This window comes from Primulina tabacum, chromosome 3, assembly GCF_025594145.1.
Source record: "Primulina tabacum isolate GXHZ01 chromosome 3, ASM2559414v2, whole genome shotgun sequence".
Taxonomy (NCBI): Eukaryota; Viridiplantae; Streptophyta; class Magnoliopsida; order Lamiales; family Gesneriaceae; genus Primulina; species Primulina tabacum.
The window spans coordinates 18,298,609-18,320,886 of record NC_134552.1 but is presented as its reverse complement, the minus strand read 5'-3'; the positions used below and the strand labels follow the sequence as shown (position 1 = coordinate 18,320,886).

The window sequence follows — 22,278 nt, the reverse complement described above, 5'->3', positions numbered from 1 at the left end:
TTGTTATGTTTTTAGGGAAAATATGTTTTGCTAATGAATGATTGTAGTAGTAATTGAATTGTATTTGAATAATATGCTAAATCGCAATAGAAAAGTGACACATTTTACGGTTTTCAGCATAATTATCTGAGTACTAGTCCAAATTAAATGAGACTAATTTCATTATAAAACTAATACATAGTACTAAAACTTTCATGTTCTGAGTTTTGTCCAAATCCATTTGAAAACAGGGGAAAAATCATTCTGAAATGTAACATGTGTATTTCAGCTTCTACACTGACACATTTTAGGAGAATGAGCATAACTCTCGAGTACGATACCAAAATTGAGTGAGGTTGGTGGAAAATGAAAGCTAAGACATAGATCTACAACTTTCATGTTGACCGCTTTTGCTGCTTTGGATCCGAGGATGTTGGACAGAACATCTCGCGCTCGAGCGCGAGATGTTACCGCCCGAGCGCGGCACAAATTGCATCCTGAGGGCAGAACACCTCGCGCTAGAGCGCGAGATATTACTGCTCGAGCGCGAGAGCGGTGAGATGATAAGAACGAGTTGTTGTTACGTTTCCTTTCATTCCCTTTCAGCAGCTTCGAGAAAAAATGAGAGAAATTTGATTTCTATCTTACGAAATCACCTCGACACGCTATCAGAACTTGAAACAAATTATATATTCGGAATCCTCGCATCGAGAGCGTTCTTTTGAGGTAATTTTTATTTAGTTTCATCACCTCTATTTATTGAAATGCTAGAATAGCATATATTTGAAGTCGAGATTAATATATGTGATAGAATAACCAACAAGAAACTAATTTTTGAAATCGGAATTGAATTATGTTATGATTTCGATTTGATATGAATTTTCAAAGTTTCAAAATATATTTGAAACTTATATTGTTGAATTTAAATGAAATTATTGATCGAAATAAATGTGTTATTGATGTAGATAGAGTTTTTATACCGAAATATTCAAGCTATATTGACTGGAAACGAAGAATTGAGGTATGTTGCGACCGAGTAACATACGACATGTATCTGTATCATATGATATATGTTTGATTGAGAATATGTGTCTACATGCCTTATTTGTTGAGTTGATGCGGCATACATGACATTATAATTGGATTATCGATGTATAAAATAAATATTTTGTTAGCACACATTATTCGCTATAGACATCAATACATGACATGCACGTTGAGCTATGATCCTTGGATACCCTGATATGATTGGATTTGATTATGAGATTTGTGAACATGATGCTATGTTTAGCATCATGTGGCCTTTAAAGCATAGTCATTTGTGGCCCTGATGATTGATTGAGATTTGGGATTTGATGGCACTTTGTCGACGCTATCATACGAATATCCCTGATTGAGGCCAGTGTGCCAGCTCGAGCATTGATTTGATAGCGATTCGATTGATTCCGATATATGCTCAGTGGATGAGCATTTGACCCGATATCTCCACGACACACATGCATTGCATATCATATATCATTGTGTAGATATATGTTGTATATAAGATAGTTGTTCTATACGGAACTTTGCTCACCCCCAAAGGGGGCTGTTGTTGTCTTTGTGTGTGGACAATGACAGGTATTTCAGGTTATCAGGAGATTGGAGATGATACTTCTGGAGGGAATCACGTTTGATTTGAGGTTTAGTGGTCTATCCCGAAGTATATATGTATATGTATCTATATACCGGGGCATGTCCTGAGGATATAAGTTGTTTGTATGTAGTTGATTTTGATTATGTTTGGGCATATTTTATGATGTGAGATAAAATACTATTTTTAGTATTCAAATAATATATTTGGGCTCATTGTAAAGAAAATTTAAACTCGTTTTTCGCTGTAATTAATTAACCCTAATCAAATTACATTGTAATCATAATTAGGAGTTAAGAGCCCCACACATATGGATTCTATAAAATATATAAATTTGGAGCAGACTGTAGTGTGTGTAAGTGTGTGTGTTAAACAAAAACTATACAATCACGTAATGCGTGACAAAGTTCACTAGGTATCTCATATTTGAGCTTGATTTGAAGCTCAAATAATTAAAGTTTGAATACAATCACGTAAAAAATTAATTAAAGTTTGAATTCAAATTTGAGCTCGATTTGAAGCTCAAATAATTAAATATTTTTCAAATCCTACTCAAATCAGAGCTCAATTAGAAATATTATAGCATGCTGATAAGTTATTCGAACTATTATTTGAAAATAAATGCTCGAAAATATCAAAATATACTCTTTTGAGCTCAATTCAAAGTTCGAATAATTGAATATTTTTAATTCAAATTCAGCTAAAATTAGAGCTCAACCGAAAATATTATAACATACATTATAACATGATTGTGGATCAATCGATTATTTCCCATCCTCTGGATTCTATATCTTATCAAGACACATACATTTCCCATGTTTTAAGTAACTTTCAACGACTTTTCAATGTCGATAACGAAGCGATATTTCACATCAGATTTCAGGAGACGTTCCATAGCTATGTTTATGTAATCCATATTGATCATCTCCACCTCTGGTAGTATACACTACAAGAAAAATGCCCAACGACAACGCACCTACGACAACGGTTTTTCAAAAAAACCGTTGTCGTAGAGTTTTTAACAACGGTTTTAGTGAAAACCGTTGTCGTAGGTGAGATTTGACAATGGTATTTACAAAACCGTTGTCTTTTAGGCGGTCAAAGACAACAGTTTACTAAAAACCGTTGTCTTTAGGGTGTCAACGACAACGGTTTTCCAAAAACCGTTGACTTTCAGCGTTTTTTTAGGGCAACCGTTGTCTTTTGGCGTGTTTTTTTGGCCAATCGACAACGGTTTTTGAAAACCGTTGTCGATTGGCGTGTATTTTTGACAAACGACAATAGTTTTGTTAAACCGTTGTCTATTCACGTGTTTTTTTGGACAAGATTGGCGTGGTTTTTGGACAAACAACTACGGTGTTGGAAAACGTTGCCATTTTTAGCGACGGATTTAGAAATTACTTCGCTAATTTAGCGACGGTTCTATAGCGACGGTTCTATAAAACCGTCGCTAATTTCAACTTAACGACGACCGTAGGCAAGTCGTCGCTAATCATTGCAACGCTTTTAGATAAACCGTTGCCACGGATAGCGACGACTTGCCTACGGTCGTCGTTAAGTTGAAATTAGCGACTGGTTTTATAGAACCGTCGCTATAGAACCGTCGCTAAATTAGCGAAGTAATTTCTAAATATTTAAATTAAATTTGTCGCATGTCAAAATATGCCACAGTTTTTTAAAACCGCCGCTACATTTAGCGACGGTTTTTTTGTAACCATCGCAACATTTGGCGACGGTTTTATATAACCGTCGCTAATTTCAAATTAGCGACGGTTAAGCCAAATACCGCACAAACTCTCTATAAATATCTCCATTTTCGATCCATTTTCCTCCACAACACATAAAATTTTTTTTCTCTTACACAATTTTATCACTTCTCACAACACTTAAAGTTTTTCTCACTACTTCATAACACTTAAAATTTTTTTCTCTTACACAATTTTATCACTTCACACAATACTTAAAATTTTTCTCACTACTTCATAAAATTTTTCTCACTACTTCATAACACTTAAAATTTATTTCTCTTACATGATTTTACTACTTTACAACACTTAAAAATTTTCTCTCTTACACGATTTTAGTTTCGATTGTTAGTTTCTTTTAGATTTATTAAATTATTAAAAGAATTTTTTTAAATTTTTCGAAACAACTTAGCGACGGAACTCATGATTAAAGACCGTCGCTAAAATTAGCGACGGTGGTTATATGCTGACCGTCGCTACGAATAAAACCGTCGCCAATTCTACCTACCACAACGGGTAAAAACCGTTGTCGTTGAACGAACTTTCAACAACGCCCTCAGTTACAATAGTTTTAAAAAGGCTACGACAACGGATTTTAATCCATTGTCGTATGCCGTTTTTGTTGTAGTGATATTGTGTTTTGCTGCAAAATCAATCATCTCTTGCGTCTCTTCCAGTCCCCCGATTGCACTTTCGGATATTGTCTTCCTCCCTGTTATTCATTTTCGACCATGGTGCCAGAATGAACGAGTGAATAAATTGGATATGAGAAAATTTATATATCTTTTCTAATAGAATTCTCTTTAATTTATTGTTTCTTGTTAGTAAAAGATATTTATTCTCACCTTGAATCAGAGGGAATGAGTGCAATTCAAGTGGCTTTTCCGGAGCACCGACCAAGAAAAGCTTCCCATTAGGATTTAACAAACTTATTAAAGGCACTAAGGGATGAGTTGCAGACACTGTATCAAGGATACCATCCAACGTCCATGATGCATCCTACTCATGCAAAATCAAATTAATAGTAATTTTATCATACTTGAATACTAGAAAATGATCGATCAGAACACACACGAAAAAGGGAAAAGAAAAGAAACTTGCATCTGCTCAGGGTCACGGCTAATCAAAAACTCATCTGCGCAAAGAATGTCAATAGCTTCCTTCCTTTTACTAATCGACGTACTGATGACTGTCACGTGAGTCCCGAAATCCTTAGCAAACTTAACTGCTAGATGGCCGAGGCCACCAAGACCAACCACACCAACTTTCAACCCTGGTTCGTCAAGTCCAAAGTACCTTAATGGGCTGTAAGTCGTTATCCCAGCACACAAGAGAGGAGCACCAATATCAAGAAGCAAGTTCTCAGGCCAACGAATAACAAAATGCTCGTCCGCAACCATGATATCAGAGTAACCTCCGTATGTCACCATCCCATCAAAGTAAGGCATACTATATGTGAGTATCTGCTTGGGACAATAATTTTCAAGATCGACAGCGCACTGAGCACATTGACGGCAGGATCCTACCAAGCAACCCACACCTACTTTGTCTCCAACCTTGAATTTCTCCACCTTTTACCAACCTCGTTTACTATCCCGACAATTTCATGCCTAGATATCAAGAAAATTATGCACACCAAGTACCTTGTCTCAGTTATCATTATGATGGATCGTGTGATGGGCACTTTGAGCTGCTTTGAACACAATAAATCAATGAGCTGCAATAGCTCGTATTCTAAGAATGTATACACCGATTAATTAAATCGAGTTTGGTTACAAACCAATCGGAAAACACTCGAAGTAATTCTTCGTTAAGAAACACTGATATGTTTTATCATGTGTAACTGAATAGCTGAAAATATAGGGAATCAGTTGTGACATATATCTGGTCAGCTATAGGTGAAAACTGAACTGACGGATGCTTTAACTGATCAAATTAATTTGAAAACAGTAGTTAAACAATTAAATAACACAAGATATGTTTATGGATGTTCGGAGACTTCAACTGCTCCTACGTCACCTCTTCTACCTCCTCGGGTATGATACATTAGAAGAATTTGATTAATTACAATAAGTGTAATAACCTACCCAATTTAGGACTTATCCCACTGTCTAACTGAACTCTTAGTCTAGACCGAAGGCAGCGTCTTCCAGTCAACACTTGTTTAACGTCTATATGTCAAAGACTACATACACAAGTTTATTATCTTTGTGCAAGACTATATTTGAGTGGTTGTGTGTGTGTATGTGAGAACTGATCTTAGAGTACAACACGAAAGTGTTCTCACACACTGAGGGAATTGTGCTTCTAATCTAAGCTGATAACACGATGAAGTGTTTCCTCTAGGCTGTTTGCTTCTTGAAAGCTGATATGCGATGTGCATGCCCTTTCTATTGTTTTTCCACACACTTATCTTCTTCTTGTTATTTTGTTGGTCTTCACTGATCTTCTATTTATAGGCGAAAAATTGATCGTATATTGCGACTCCACAATTGTATTCGTTGCAGCTTAAATGTGTTCCTTGAGATTCGTGTCTCGACTTTTCCGAAATCTATGCTGGAACATTTTGTTTTTAAGCTTTGCTGCAACGTCCATTATTGTACATTTGATTGTACAATAACTTTTCCTCAGTGTGCACAGCTGGATTCCATTGAATAAGCTTGTCGTGTTCTGCAAACTGATTGATTCCTAACTGATGTTCTTGAACTGATATTGAACTAGTTTGGTGAAATTAGTTGGCTCGTCAGCTGAACTGATTTCGCTGCTTCAGTTGAACTGGTCAGCTGAACTCTTCATCAGTTGAACTCTTCATCAGCTGGTCGGGCTTTTGAAGGTCTTCTGCTGAACTTCCTATCAGCTAGACAATCAGTTGAACTGGTCTTTGATATATCAGTTGAATTGATTCAGTTTTGTCGATCGTGTTTTCAGTTTACGTCTCGATAACTTCAGTTTTGGCTCGATAACTGATCAGTTTGACGCCTGATCAGTTCCAGCTTCCGCGCACTAAGGTAAATCATTAGAAACAAAATAGCAAGTTTTGTTATCATCAAAATCAAGATTACAAACATGAAATGTTCCAACACAATACGATGTCACCTCTGCCAAATATATCAAAATCTCAGATTAATATTTAACATTATGTTGAGGATTAGGCATACTTATATAGCAATAAAGAAGGATCAAGAAGTCAACACTTGGGAAGAACTACAAAAATAGTAAAAGGACTTCTCATTTTGAACGTGAAAAATAAAAAATAAAAACACAATCTGTACCTGTGACTCTTGAATCCAAATTTGATACCTTCCAAACCAAACCACGGACTACAAAAATCTAGCTTGAATTCCTCCAAAATCATAGTACAAGAACAACCCTAATCCATTATACATCAAGTAACACATATCCACAATATTTACACATGAATACACACACACACAAACATTAATACAATATAATGCAAGAAAAATGACCTATATCAGAAAGAAGGAAAAACGTGTAGGAAATGACGACGACCATAGTCTGCAATTTTGAAAAACGGTACATGCACCGCCTAACTTTAGAAAATTGAGGCACGCATGCACCTCTTCTTTTAACTTCGGGATCCCGATAAACTCATCGATGGTATTAAAAACGCTTATAAATAGCGGAAGCACATACCTCATAATAAAAAAATACACCATCTACAAAGAGTGTTGGAGTGCTTAGAAGACATCAATCGGAGGAAAAGCAGAGGAATTAAAAATTTTCAATGGGCGGAGGTAATGCTCGATCTACTTCCGCATATTATTTATCATGTTTATAAATATGTTGAAACATGATTTTTTTGAGAAAAATTCTGACATTTGATAACAAAGCCGTGATATCTCTGTTTTGAAAATTTGCTTTCATTCTCTGAAAATCCGATATCATAAAATTTTGAAAAATTTCTCTCTGAAATTTGCGTAAGAAGCTTGAAAATCAGATAAAATAATTACCTGAAAACATCTTCGGAGTATAACTGATATGAAAACCTTGTTCTTAGTTGAAATCTTGAAAATTGTACAAGGTTTCTGAAATTTGATATATGCAGAGAGATTGCCGAAGGTTGAAGATGAATTTTGTATCAAATAATGCATATGAATTCAATTCAAATGCATGATAATTGATGCATTTAATGGCTTCTGTCAAATGAAATGTGAAGTTGTCGGACATTTGCCATTTTGTCAAATTTTCAAACTTCAATAATTCATTTGTTTATAATAATTATAACAATAATAATTAATGTGATATATATAGTTGGTCCCAATTCATTTTGATGGAGACATTCGGTAATCAATTCATTTGTTTATTACTATTATTATTATTATTTATATATATATATATATATATATATATAAATAATAATTATTATTAATGTGTTATTAAGTTATATGTATAATTCGGTGTACATATAGCATTTGGTTAAATAATTAAAATAATTATATGGTTTATGAATAATTTAATTTGTGTATAAAATTTTTTTTATTCTGTTATATGTATGTATAATTTTTTGTTACATACAATGTTGAGTGGAATAATATTAATGCACTAAAATTAAGATAATAAATATTGCTTATAGTTTCTTGCAATAATATGTGATCTCAAATCATGATAATTCACAAATTGTTCATATTCAATTGTTATTATGTTTATATATAATTTTATATGAACAAATTAATTAAAATTGTAAATATAAAGTTATTTAATGAAAAGTTTTGGCTTACAAAGATTCACATAATATGGATAATTAAGTTGAATAATAATTGTAAGGTGACATGAGAAAACACAATCTGAGGGAATTCTTCATAGATCGGTTTAAACTGCCTTGACTAGCCATTGGTCTCCCTGAGGAACGTTGTTCTGTCTAGGAGTTAGGTATTTAAAGGGCCTTAGCCATACCTATATTTCCTGGAGCACTCTTGGTAAATGTTGACTGTGTTACTAAATAAATATTATATAAAGCATTAAGTAAAGCTAAAATTTTGTTTAATGAACTGTATAATTTTAAATAATTGAGGAATAGCCACAACATCCTTAATTATGGAAAATTATGCATTAAGTGGATTTAGATCACATAATGGATATCAATTGTAATTAATTATATAAATATAATAAATTTTATCCCACATGGATTTTTGTTATATTTATATAACTAATTAGGTTAAAATATCAAAATTATATTTTTCTTAATTTACCCACAAAATTTAAGAGAAAATATATTTTGATAGTTTTATCATAAAGTTTCAAAAAAATTTTATTGAATTAAAATTTTAGCCCACATGCAAATTTTACGTCACTTGATTTTTTAAAAACATGATTTGCATTGGTAAAACATGATATTACCTCAAAATTTTAAAAATAATAAGCATATTATATTTTTATGCATTTATACAACATGTGAGTTTTCCTGATATGAAATGTGACATTCCCGAACTGAAGGGCGATAATTATAAAATATGGAAAGAATGAAATATTTTTCCATTAGGGTGGATGAATATTGATTATGCTATACGGAAAGACGAACCATCTACTATTACTGAAAATGACATTCTGGATTATGTTGATCTTTATGAAAAACGGGAGCGATCTAATCGACTCTGGGTAATGTTCATAAAGACCAAAATCTCTGCTGGTATGCGTGGTTCTGTCGATTAGTATAATAACGTCAAAGAATTACTGAAGGCTATTGATGAACAGTTTAAGTCTTCAGATAAGGCACTTGCAAGCAACCTAATTATGAAATTCTCTTCATTAAGGCTCACCAGTGTGAAAGATGTGCGAAAGCATATCATGAAAATGCGGGACATAGCGGCTCGACTAAAGACACTTGAAGTAGAAATGTCTGAAACTTTTCTGGTGCACTACAATTTATGCACTCTTCCACAACAATATTGACCCTTCAAATTTTCCTACAATACACATAAGGATAAATGGTCAATCAATGAATAATGACGATGTGTGTTCAAGAGGAAGGAAGGTTGTTGATAGAAATAAGTGATAATGTATTTATGACTACACAAGGAAAGTATAAGAAGCAAGATAAAGTCAAAGAAAAAGAGCAAGGAATAATTCCACCCCAACCTGACATCAAGAAAGAATCTAAGTGTTTCTTCTGTAAAAAGACGGGACACATGAAGAATGATTGCAATAAATTTAAGAATTGGCTTGAAAAGAAATGTATACCTATTTAAATTTGTCTGTTATGAATCTAATATGGTTAATATGATTTATAACACATAGTGGATTGATTCTGATTTTACAACCCATGTACAAATACTTGCAGGGTATGCAAAGCCTAAGGAAACCTCAAGGAATTGAGCGGAACATCTATTCCGGAAAACAAGATGTCTTCGAATGTGGAGGTTATTGGGACTTGCTGTCTTATATTGGATAGTTGTTTTATTTTAAAATTGGAAAAGACATTTTATGTTCCTAGTTTTTCTAGAAATTTAATTTTGGTTTCAAATCTTGTACCCCTTGGTTATTCATTTCATTTTTTGGATAAAACAATAAATTTATTTTATAAATCAAATATTGTTGGGAATGGTACAACAATTGATGATCTTTTCTCTATTTCTTTACAAAATAATAACACCACTATGCATGTTCAGAGAGATATTAAAAGATGTGTTATAAATGAAAATTCCTCTATATTGTAGCACAGAAGATTGTGACACATCTCCATAGAGAGGATTAAAAGATTAGTGAATGACATAGTACTTAGTACTTTAGATTTTACTGATTTTGAGACTTGTGTAGACTGCATAAAGGAAAAGCAGACCAATAAGTCTAAAAAGGGTGCCAAGAGAAGTACAAAAATATTAGAAATCATACATTCAGATATATGTTGTCCAGATCTGGACATGCGAAGTTCGAAATACTTTCATCTCTTTCATTGATGATTACTCACGATACATGTATATCTACATGCTTCATAACAAAAACGAAGCACTTGAAGCCTTTAAGGGTTTTAAGGCTGAATTGGAGAAGCAATGTAGAAAACATAGTAAGATCATGAGAACTGATAGAGGTGGAGAATATTACAGTAGATACACTGAGAATGGACAGGAACCTGTCCATTTGCGAAGTTTCTCCAGGAACATGGGATTATTGTCCAATATACTATGCCTGGTTCTCCGGACTAAAATGTTGTAGCTGAGAGGAGAAACCGAACATTATATTGGACATGGTGAGGAGCATGATTAGTAGCTCAAAACTTCCTATATTCTTGTGGACTGAAGCTCTTAAGACAGCTGTGCATATATTAAACCGAGCTCCAACTAAAGCTGTCCCAAAGACACCATTTGAATTATTTAAAGGGAAACCGAGTTTGCAACATATACGAATTTGGGGTTGTCCTTCAGAAATAAGAGTTTACAACCCACATGAAAAGAAACTGGATCCAAAAACTATAAGTGGATATTTCATCGGGTATGCAGAAAATCCAAAGGGTACATATTCTATTGTTCATCTCACAATACTAGAATTGTGGAATCAAAAAATGCAAAATTTCTTGAGAATGACACGATTAGTGGGAGTGATCATTCAGAAGACATAGTTTTTGAGAAAGATCAGTTAATTCACAACCCTCCGATTCAAATGATAGATTGGTCGTTATTCACACCCTCAAGATCAATGTGTGTTAGACAACCGATTACTGAAGTTCCACAAATCGCTGATGAAAATCCAGTAGATCAAGTTGTTAATGAAGAACAACAAAAAATTGTTGATCAGCCAAACAACCTAAGGATATCTACTAGAATAATAAGATCAACTATATCTAGTGATTATGTTGTGTATTTCCAAGAACCAGATTTTAACATTGGAGCCGAAAATGATCCTGAAACGTTTTTACAAGCCATGAGTTGTAATGAGTTAAAATTATGGTTTAATGCTATGAAAGAAGAAATAATTATATGGCATTTAATGGAGTCTGAGATCTTATTCAGTTGCCTGATGGTGTAAAATCCATTGAATGTAAATTGGTCTTCAAAACAAAGAAAGACTCATTAGGCAACATTGAAAGATATAAAGCAAGACTCGTAGCTAAAGGATTCACTCAGCAGGAAGGAATCAAATACAAGGAGACTTTTTCTCCTGTATCTAAGAAAGATTCTCTCCAGTATCATTCTAGCATTAGTTGCACATTTTGACTTAGATTTACAACAAATGGATGTGGACACAACTTTTCTCAACGGAGAACAAGAAGAAGAGATTTATATGAAACAATTTGAAGTATTCTTCTCTGGTAATGGTGAGCACTTGGTATGTAAGCTTAAGAAATCTGTATATAGATTGAAATAAGCTTCCCATTAATGGTATTTAAAATTTCATGATGTTATCTCTTCATTCAAAGTTGTTGTAACGCCCCGAAAATTTCAAGGTCCGCATAAACCACATGCATACAATTATTAAATTCTTTGTGTATTTTAATTGATTGTTTTAATTGCATGAATTAAATATGTTGTGCATATTTATATGTTTAAATTACATTTTTCTACATGGTTGCATTAAATTGTATTTTTAAAAAAATTATTCGAGTTGCGATCGAGGAACGGAGACCGAGGGCTGAAAATTAGAAAATAGTTTTATTAAATAATTGTTTTTGATTATTTAAAATATGGGTGATGCTTTTTCTTATTTTTTGAAAATAAGGGGTTTTGAGGTGATTTTATACGCCTGGGACGTAAATTTTATCGGTGTTAGTTTTTCAACAAAAATACGAACTTTTTGGCAACCCGGCTATCAAATTCACAAACTTTATTAGACAAAACTATTTCAATATTTTAATTAAATTCTAATTAAGCATTAATGAGCCTAATTTGTATGCTTAATGAGCTTAAGCTTAATTAAGGAATTATTAACTATTTAAAGTGTAAAACCCACCCCTTAACCCACACAATTCACACGCCACTTCAGATTTGCACACACCACAACTCCTCAAATTTTACACGGCACACACAAGTGAGAGTTGAAGGAAAAAGCATCAAAAGTTGCAAGGATTTTCAAGCCGTCGTTTCCTCGTCGTCGTTCTTCAATCGTCAACGAAAAATCGTGCGTTTAAAACGCAAAGGCACGCCATATTCATCTTTTACTCATCATCACACCATATTATGTAATTGTTTATGAATTTACATGGAAACAAGTCACACAATTCACAATTTTCGTAACCATGCATATGCTTGTGTTTAACCCTTGATATTGGATTCAAAAACGTGGTTATTGGGTTGCAAAAAGGGCTGTCATGACTAGGACTAGGATTAAGGATGATTTACAGAAGTTTTAGAGTCATAGAAATCAACCAAAATGCTACACACGAAAATTACAGAAGCTGGAACAAACTAATTGCTGTCATGTTAATCAAGGGGCTCGGTTGATGGGAAGTTTGTGGCTTGGCTTGGTTGGGGCTGGACCAGGCTGGGCTAGGGTCATGTGTGAGTCAGGGGAAGAGTCCTAGCCACGCTAGGACTCGAGTTAAGTGGGCTGGGAGGAGTCCTACCCGAGAGAAGTTCAAGGGAGGATGCGCAGGGTTCAGGGTCTTGTGCAGGGATAAAGGCTCGGCCAGAGGGCTTGGTCAGGGGCTAGGTTAGGTCCTTAGAGTCCTAAGAAGGTGCACAAGGGGCTGGTTCAAGGTCTGGGACGGTGGGCTAGGTCTTAGCAATAGAAACAAGAGTCCTTGTCAAGGTGGGTTTCTCGGCTGTGGCATGCAGCAGAAGTTGGAGCTTCGTTTTCAGGGGCTGGGGTCGAGTCCTTAGGTTCTAAGGGTCCAGTAGGGTCCATATGGGGTCTGGGTCGGGGTTTGATCATGATGGTTCGAGCATGGCTCGATGAAAATTCAAGTTGGCTCAAGGGTAGTCTAGGTGGGTTTGTTGGCAGTTTCTGCAGCTTATGTTTAGCTTCGGTTTTGGAGCTTAGGGTCAGGTCCAATGGGTTATAATGGTCCAAGAGGGTTCCTAGATGGGTTGGGCTCGGGTTTGGCTTGAGGTGGCTCGGGCGTGGCTCGACTAAAATAGGATATGGCTCGGGTTGATCGGTTAAGGGTCAAAAACGAGATTTAAGAACTAAAAATTAATCCATGGGTCCATGGGTGTGGCTCACGACTTGGAAGGGTAGAATAAATCTTAAAAATGATATGTTTAAAGTTTGGGATCAAAATAACGAGTTTTGAGATTTTTCGGGATTAAAACACCGTTAAAACGACTAGTTACGAATTAATTAAAACGCCTAGTTTTATGCTTTATAAAATTATGAAAAATTAGTTTTAAGCTTAAATAATTATTAAATTCTAATATTTTAATTTGAGAATTTTATATTAAGGTTTGGTTTAATTCGAGATTAAAACGCATTAATAAGTCACATTTAAAGATTAATTTCGAAGTCCTCGATTTAAGCTAAATAAAAATATGAGAAAATTCATGTAAGCTTAAATAATTATTTGGGACATGTTAGAGTCAATGGAATTAAGAAAAATTCAAAAACGTAAAATGTCACGTCCAGGGGTAAAACGGTCCTTTTTACACCGGAAAATTAATAAACGTCATGACAGTGCCCTATTTGCTGTTTTATATGCTAATATGATTATTTCACGTGTTTATGAATTTTTATATGTTGAAATTATAATTGTTAAATGTTCATGAATTATTAAGGGTTAAATTGGACATTTAAAAGATATGTTGCATGCTTGGTTTCAAAATAAAATGATATTTTATGCATGTTTTTATTAAGTGATGAAAATACGACATGTTGAAGGATGTGAAGGGATTGTGACTACTACATGTTGGAAATATCGTGAGGGTTATGGTCCTTGTGGGAGCCCGACGATCGTGTTTCCTTGGATACGGATATGAATACGAATATGAATACGAATACGAATACGAATACGAATATGTTAATACGTTGGCCAGGGCCCAGTTGACCAGTGAGAGTGTTGCTGGTGTCCCCCGCCTGTCACGTCCCGAGTTGGAAGCATCGGTGACATCCGGCATTGTTTAACAATTAAATTGAAAACAATAAAGCCTCGTATCAAATCAAACCAGTCTTTTTCATAAATAAAGTATTGTCTTACAATGACAATGGCATAAAATACATCAGAGTTTCAATTAGCGGAAACGAAAGGAAAGCAAAATCTTGAGTTCTGATCTTGATCTCCGGTTCACCAACCCCAGAAAGCATCTTGCTCTTCCTCATTCAGTTGCTCCTCATTTTTATCTGAATTTGTAAGGGGGTGAGTGTTTTGGGAAACACTCAGCAAGTGGGGGATCGATCGATTCCAAAGATACATATAGAACTTAGTTTTCTTAAAACGTTCTTTCAACAGACTTTCAAAACCTAATATTCTTAACTTATCAGGACAGAGACAAATCGAATAAATGACAGAATTCATCAGATGATTCAGAACAATTCAGAAACCGATTAACTCAATTCAGAACAGAACATATCAGAACAGACAGGCACTGTTACTCATCTCATTTCCATGGTCAAATTGTCCCCAATATGTTAGTCCTCTAAGGGGTGAGGCCAGAACACGGTTTTATACCCACCGATGGGGGCAGACAGAAATGGTTTTATACCCACCATTGGGGGCCAAACAGAAATGGTTTTATACCCACCATTGGGGGCCAGACAGAATCACAATTCTCGTCCCATTTCAACTTCGAATCGTAACAGTGCAACAGAATTCAGAAGTAACAGACAAAACTTTTCAGATTTTCAGATTTCAGAGTTTTCATACGGACACAGCGGAATCAACGAATTTCGAAGCATAGAAAAGAACATATAATCGATTGATATTTTAAAAGACGGACATCATGCCCTTTTTCGAAAATGAAGACACACATACATGCATGTCATGATATAAATATAATACAAACGAATATATATCAAAAGCCCACTTACCGATTTCTTGTAAGAAGCTTTCTCTTGAATTTTCGGCAGCACTTCGGCGCAACTCTAACAAACTCTGTCTTCAGTTGGGCAGCACTTTGACACGGGTAGCAACTCTGGACTGCACGAAATCTTTCCTTCCTTTTCTACCTTTACTTCGGCCGTGCCTTGTGAGGGTGAGGGGAAACCAAAATTTTTGGAGAGTGAGGGGAAAGGGAAAAACCGAAATTTCTCAAGGCTTTTTGGTACACTTTTCTATCATCCTTGAGTTGGTATTTATAGAAGAAAAAGGACCTTCCACCTAGCTCCTCTTGGCCGAAATCTTGCCCTCCAAGAATGTGTTAAATGTGATCATGATGTAGGTACAAAGTTTCATGCATGAAAATCCAAAATCCCATGCATTCTTCAAGTTCTAGATTAGTCATGAATGTGGCTCAAAATCTCATGCACTCCTTAAATGTCATCTTGATTTTCTAAAGGTCATTTCCTGCATCATCAATATGTCCTAGCTCTTAGTTCCTCCTGCAGCTCCTTCATGGGTTAATGCGAAGGTCAGTTCTTGCATATTTAATTTGTCCAAACCTTTAACTCCTCCCTTAGCTCCTTTTTTTGTCTTTTTAGGACAAGCATGGTTGAGCTTCTTTGAGTTGAAAAATTGAGCTCATGAGCTAGGGGTTTTCTCCCCAAGAATGAATGAACTTCCTTGAGCTGAGGGTTTTAGCTTTTGAGCTGAGAGTTTCTTTTCCAAGAATCTTGGAGCTTCCTTGAGCTGAGGGTTTTAACTTGTGAGCTGAGGGTTTCCTCTTCCGAGCAACGTACCCTCAATTCTCAAGGTTTTGCATTGCCTCGGCTTCTTTTTGAGCTACTTTCCGAGCTTTTTGAGGTGCTTTGCTTCGAAAAAATCCGGGTTCTCACACCGCCGCTCAGTACTGTGGTTTTCTTTAGATGGATCCATCGCCCAATACGATTAAGAATACGAGTCACAATCACGATCTGAATTCAACAAACACGAACATGAATATGAATACGAATATGAATATGGATCGAATATGAATATGTTTAAGTTTATATGAAAAGGTGTATGAAAACGTTTATGCATAAGATTATGAAAACGTTTTTATTTAAAGTTTTATGTATCATGAAAATGTTTACGAAAATGTTATGTTTTAAGTTTATGCATTTTCATGAAAAACGATATTTTAAGTACAAGTATTTTTCAATGTTATATGTTAACTGTATTACGTATTACTTGTTATCAAGGATATGATGTGTTGAGTCTTTAGACTCACTAGGTGTGATTGATGCATGTTATTATGATAATAATGTGAATGGAGGTCTTGATAGTTGATTTTGCTGGACTGAAGGTGCACATAACCCGAGGACCAGCGCTTCTATTTTCCGCATTTAAGTTTATGATTATTCATTAAAGATTTTTATGACACTTTATTTATACTTTTGAGAGATTTTTTAGAGGTTTAGTATGGGCTACACTTTTCAAATAATGTTTTTGGATTGATAAAATAGTTGGTTGTTTTCTTTTAAAATGGTTCCAAAATATTTTATGATTCGGCCGAATGCTATGTGATGTTTAAAAAAAATTAAAGAACGTTTTAAGAAAACGATTAAGAAGACGTTTCAGTTGTAGAGAACATCATGGATCAATGTACATACAAGAAGGTCAGTGAGAGTAAGATTTTTTTCCTTATTCTATATGTGGATGATATATTACTTGCAACCAATGACAAGGATTTGTTATATGAGGTAAAACAATTTCCCTCTAAAAACTTTGATATGAAAGATATGGGTGATGCATCTTATGTCATTGACATTAAGATACATAGAGACCGAATTAGAGGTATTATAGGTCTGTATCAAGAAACCTATATCAATAAAATTTTAGAGAGATATCGGATGAAAGATTGTTCATCAAGTATAGCTCCCATTGTGAAACGAGATAAGTTCAATTTAAGCCGATGCCCAAATAATGATCTAGAGCGGGAACAAATGAAAAACATTCCTTATGCTTCTGTTGTCGGAAGCTTGATGTATACTCATGTTTGCACTAGACCTGACATTGCATTTGTTGTTGGGATGTTGGGAAGATATCAGATTAATCCAGGTTTAAACCATTGGAAAGATATAAAGAAAGTGATGAGGTACCTTCAAGGGACTAAAGATTATATGCTTATGTTCAGACGAACTAAGAATTTGGAAGTAATTTGATACTCTGATGCAGACTACGCTGACTGCATTGATTCAAGAAAATCCACTTCGAGATATATTTTCATGCTAGCTGGTGAAGCTGTATCTTGGAGGAGTGCAAAGAAGACATTGACTGCTATTTCCACAATGGAAGCTGAGTTCGTAGCTTGTTTTGAGGCAACCTCACATGGTGTATGGTTGAAGAGTTTCATTTTGAGGTTAGAATTATGTATTATATATCTAGGCCATTAAGAATATATTGTGACCATTCAGCTGCTGTTTGTATGGATAAAAATAACAAAAGTGGTAGTCGAAGCAAGCACATCGACATTAAGTATTTAGCCATACGAGAACGTGTTAAAGATAAAAGTTACTTATCGAGCACATTATCACTGAATTAATGATTGCAGATCCTTTGACTAAAGGCATGCAGCCATTGAAATTTAAGGATCATATATAAAAAATGGGACTTGGTTCTTTTATGTAATTTTGTTGTAAGAACAAATTAATGAAACTATGATGTGATAATTTCTCATATTTATTTGTGCACACATTAATTTATTTAAGAAATATCAATAAATTTGGACCTCGAATAAACATAGGGTTTATTCATTAAGTTATACAGATTTGAGAGATATAATACATTGTGATACATGAAAGATAATAATCGTTTTTTAAATGACCTATCGCAATGATTCATGTATTTTATTTTCTCCTATGGTAAATGAGATATATGGGTCAAGTGGGAGAATGTAAGAAAAATGACCCATATCAGAAAGAAGGAAAAACGTGTAGGAAATGACGACATCCATAGCCTACAATTTTGAAAAACGATACATGCACCGCCTAACTTTAGAAAATTGAGGCACGCATGCGCCTCTTCTTTTGACTCTCGGTCTCCCGATAAACTCATCGATGGTATGATAAACGCCTGTAAATAACGATGATTGAGGTCTCTTAGCACACACCTCATAAGAAAAAAATATATCATCTACAAAGAGGATTGGAGTGCTTAGAAGACATCAGTCGGAAGAAAAACATAGAAATTACAAATTTTCAATGGCCGGAGGTAATGCTCGATCTACTTCCGCATATTATTTCATGTTTATAAATATGTTGAAACATGATTTTTTTGAGAAAAATTATGACATATAAACCTCACCCAGGAACAATAGGATATTGAGTAAATCCCCACTCGCTCTTGACCATATGAAGATCAGAATGGCACACGCCACAATACAGAACTTTGAATTTTGTTTCACGCACCCCGGTATCTCTACATGACAACCCATAAAACAAACTAAAAAGTCGAAAAGAACCCATCTTTATCATAAAACAGAAAGACTTGAGCTTTCATTATTCCCAGCTCTATAAAATCTTAAACACAAACGAAAACTCAGATCCATACCTTTTAGAAAACTTGAAAGGAGCTAAGACCCCCGAAGTGTCATTTGAAGCCCATCCAGCAGCCTTCACTAGGTGCTCTGTTTCCGGTGATTTCGCCATTTGTGAATGTAATCTTTGGCCTCTCTAGTAATGAGAAAGACTTGCAGAAATGAGTGGTGTCAAAATCTTACGCGGCAACCAGACCAGTTAGACTCGGGAAAAATTTGGGTTCAGATCGGACCCGAAAAAATACTTGTTCGGGTTGGGTTTAAATCTGCCCGAGTTTATCAGGAAATTTTTATTTTTTTTAATAATATAATTAATAAATATTTCATATATTTTTATATATTATTTTTTCGAAAAAAATATTATATATTTATATCATAAATTTTTATCATTTAATATATATTTTGTACATTTTCTATTTTTTAAATAATTATTTATTTGATTTATTAAATATACTTCTAATTCTTACGATAAAACTTTCAAATTTAAATCAGGAGATTTTGTTATTACGTGTTTAAATTAAAAAATTATTATCTAATTATTTTAAAAAAATTAAAAAATAAAAATCATGTTGAATTTGGTTCAGGTTGAGAGTTTTCGTATTAATTCGAGTTCAGATTGAACAAAATTTTAATATTATCATGTATAATCTAACCCAAGTCCACTCAACCCACCCAAATTGACAACCTTACAAAAGTTTACTGGTATTTTAGCAAAATTATTGAACTTTTTTTTGGGGGGGAGCAAAGTTTAATGACGTCGACAGTAAGCTCGCATAATTTCTCAATTGAAACACGCAGGGGCGGAGCCTAGGATTCAAAATTACCTAGGGCTGGCTCCGTCTCATGCTGTATTTAATAAAATAAATAATTAACTAAAAAATTAAAATAAAATATGTAAACATTGACTTCCTGAAAACATAGAACAAGAGTATTTAATATTTAATACCTTCAAAAACATGGAGATAAAATAATACTGAAGTTGTATTGTTCGATTCTTCTTAAAATAAAACTCATTAATTATTAAATCGTTATCAATTTTTTCAACGAAATCTCGTTCGATGTAGATTACCATAGAATCTCCGAAAAAATCTGCTTCCATCTTGTTACGAAGAACTGTTTTAACAAATTTCATTGCTGAAAATGCTCGTTCTGTTGTTGATGTAGAAACAAGGAGAGTTAAAATAAGACGAATCAACCTGTCAATTAAATAAATATATCAGATTCGGTAACTAAGTAAACGACGTAGATAAAATATATAAATCACATGTCAATCAAATCGTAGGTTCCTGACTTATTTGTCTCAAATAATCTTCGACATAATTCAGAAATATTTGATAAATTCTGAAATCTTTCATGGCCAGCAACATCAAGTTTATAAGTGATCCAATTGCATTCTCAAATGATGCAAATCTTGTGAATCGAAATCAAGATAATAGAATTTCTCCGCAAGTCGATATATATGATCAACATTAAGAAGTTTAAAGCTTTCTTTAGGTTCCAAAGCAGAACTAAGTTTAAGAAGTTCAACTGCCTCATCCTTGAATCTATTATTAAGCTCTTCAACTTAAAAATCCATTGCACCTGTAAATACAACAAATCGATAGTGGTGATGAACTGTGATTGAATAATTATGTTGACAAGAACGGCCTGTACCAGATTTATAACGAGCTTCCATGTGAGGTATCTCAATGTCATACTTGACACAAACTTCTTTCACATGACTAAGTAGGAGTTCAAATCCTTCTTCTCTCAAAGTACGAAGCAAAGTTTTAGTCGTTGAAACATAATCCATTGCACTTAAAATATCTAGAGATTTCTCTTGCAATGCTCGACAAAGCAGATTTGTTATTCCCATTATCTTATGCATCAAGTGTAATATGAATATGAAATCAAAAGACTTCATCGCAATCAATGCACCACTAGCTTCGCCACGAATGGAATTTGAAGCTTCATCATTCACCATATTTTCTAACACGGTAATCACAGAGTTATACATATCAATCATGCTACAAAGTGAGTCCAAATTAGAACTCCAACGAGTCTTTCAAGGTCGTAATAAATTTCCAATTTGATTACATTCTCTACCTGTATCACGTTCACCAGTAGCTACCATATGCGCAACTTCAATTCTTTGAGCAGAATGTAACTCACCGTGCCGTTTAGGAGATGCATTGATGAGATTACAAATGGAATTCAATTTTGAAAAGAATAACCAAATGGATACCTCTTTTTCAGCGGCTGCAGTTAATGCTAGTTGAAGCCGATGAGCAAAACAATGTACATAATATGCACACGAGAAATCTTTCAAGAAAAGAGCCTGAAATCCATTCCAAGAACCGAGCATATTGCTAGGCACCATCATATCCTTGTCCACGCATGTTGTGGATATGCAAGTCATAACGACCAAGTGCATCAGATATTTCTTTCTTAAGTGTTGCAACAGTTGTATCTGTCACGTGTACAATGGAAAGAATCGCTCTCGTAAAAAGCCTTCAATATCCACAAATCTTAATTCAATAGCCATTTGCTCCTTGTTAGATGCATCTCTCGCTTCATCAACTAAAATGCAGAATTTTGCATCCCCAATTTCTTTACGAATCTTGGCTCTCACTTGGTTGGAAATAATATTCAAGTCATCTTTCTGAATATCTGGTGAAGTATACTTTGCATTCTTAGGAGGTTTCTCTAAGACGATGTCCCCAATACTCTTATTCATTTTTCCTATAAAATTTATCATCTCGATAAAAGTTCCACGATTATTAGAAGATGGAGATTCATCATGCCCTCTAAATGTGCATGCTTGCAAAGTGAGCCATCAAATGCTTTCAATAGTTGCAGTAAGCTGCAATCTGTTTTTCTGTTTTTCTTCTGAAGATTGTGCATTTATTACTTTGTCAATATGACGAGGTATATTCATCAAATTATCAAGATATTCCACGGCATTGTTATGTGGTGAAGTATTGCATCTTATGCATCAAGAATGCGCATCTATCGCCATCATTCGCTTCCAATATTTGAATCCATCAATTGTAAATGCAGGATTAAGAGGATGCTTATGTTCAAACAAGAAGCACGGAAAACAAAATGCAGCATCTTTCAAAGGAGAGTACTCTAACCAATTAAATTTTTTGAACCACTGACTTTGGAATCGTCGATTTTGACTTCCAAATTTGGTCGCTAGATACTCTTTCTTAATTGGTTGATATGGCCCTATCTTGATATAAGCTCGTCTAATTTCATCCATTTGATTAACATGATATTTCCATATAGGAGTACGTAATGCCGGATCAGGTTCAAGAGAACCCACATCAACATCAATTCTAGGAGATTTGTTAAGCTGTTGATCACTGGGATTTGAGACATCAATATTGGATGGAGAATGGTCCTGACTTGCCGATGTCTGGTCTTTTGTTTAAAAAATGAGTCGATG

General features: G+C 34.5%; 1 protein-coding gene and 1 pseudogene across 1 annotated transcript; both read right to left on the bottom strand.

Moving 5' to 3' along the window:
* Positions 1 to 2,429: 2,429 nt before the first annotated feature.
* LOC142540928 (8-hydroxygeraniol dehydrogenase-like) lies at positions 2,430 to 19,047 on the bottom strand (annotated as a pseudogene).
* A 1,365-nt stretch (positions 19,048 to 20,412) lies between these two features.
* LOC142538541 (uncharacterized) lies at positions 20,413 to 21,207 on the bottom strand. The gene is made up of 2 exons (XM_075643857.1): positions 20,934 to 21,207; positions 20,413 to 20,816 (listed from the first exon to the last, which is right to left on the bottom strand). Exons 1-2 carry the CDS (start codon positions 21,205 to 21,207, stop codon positions 20,413 to 20,415), a joined length of 678 nt encoding a protein of 225 aa, XP_075499972.1.
* Positions 21,208 to 22,278: the final 1,071 nt, after the last annotated feature.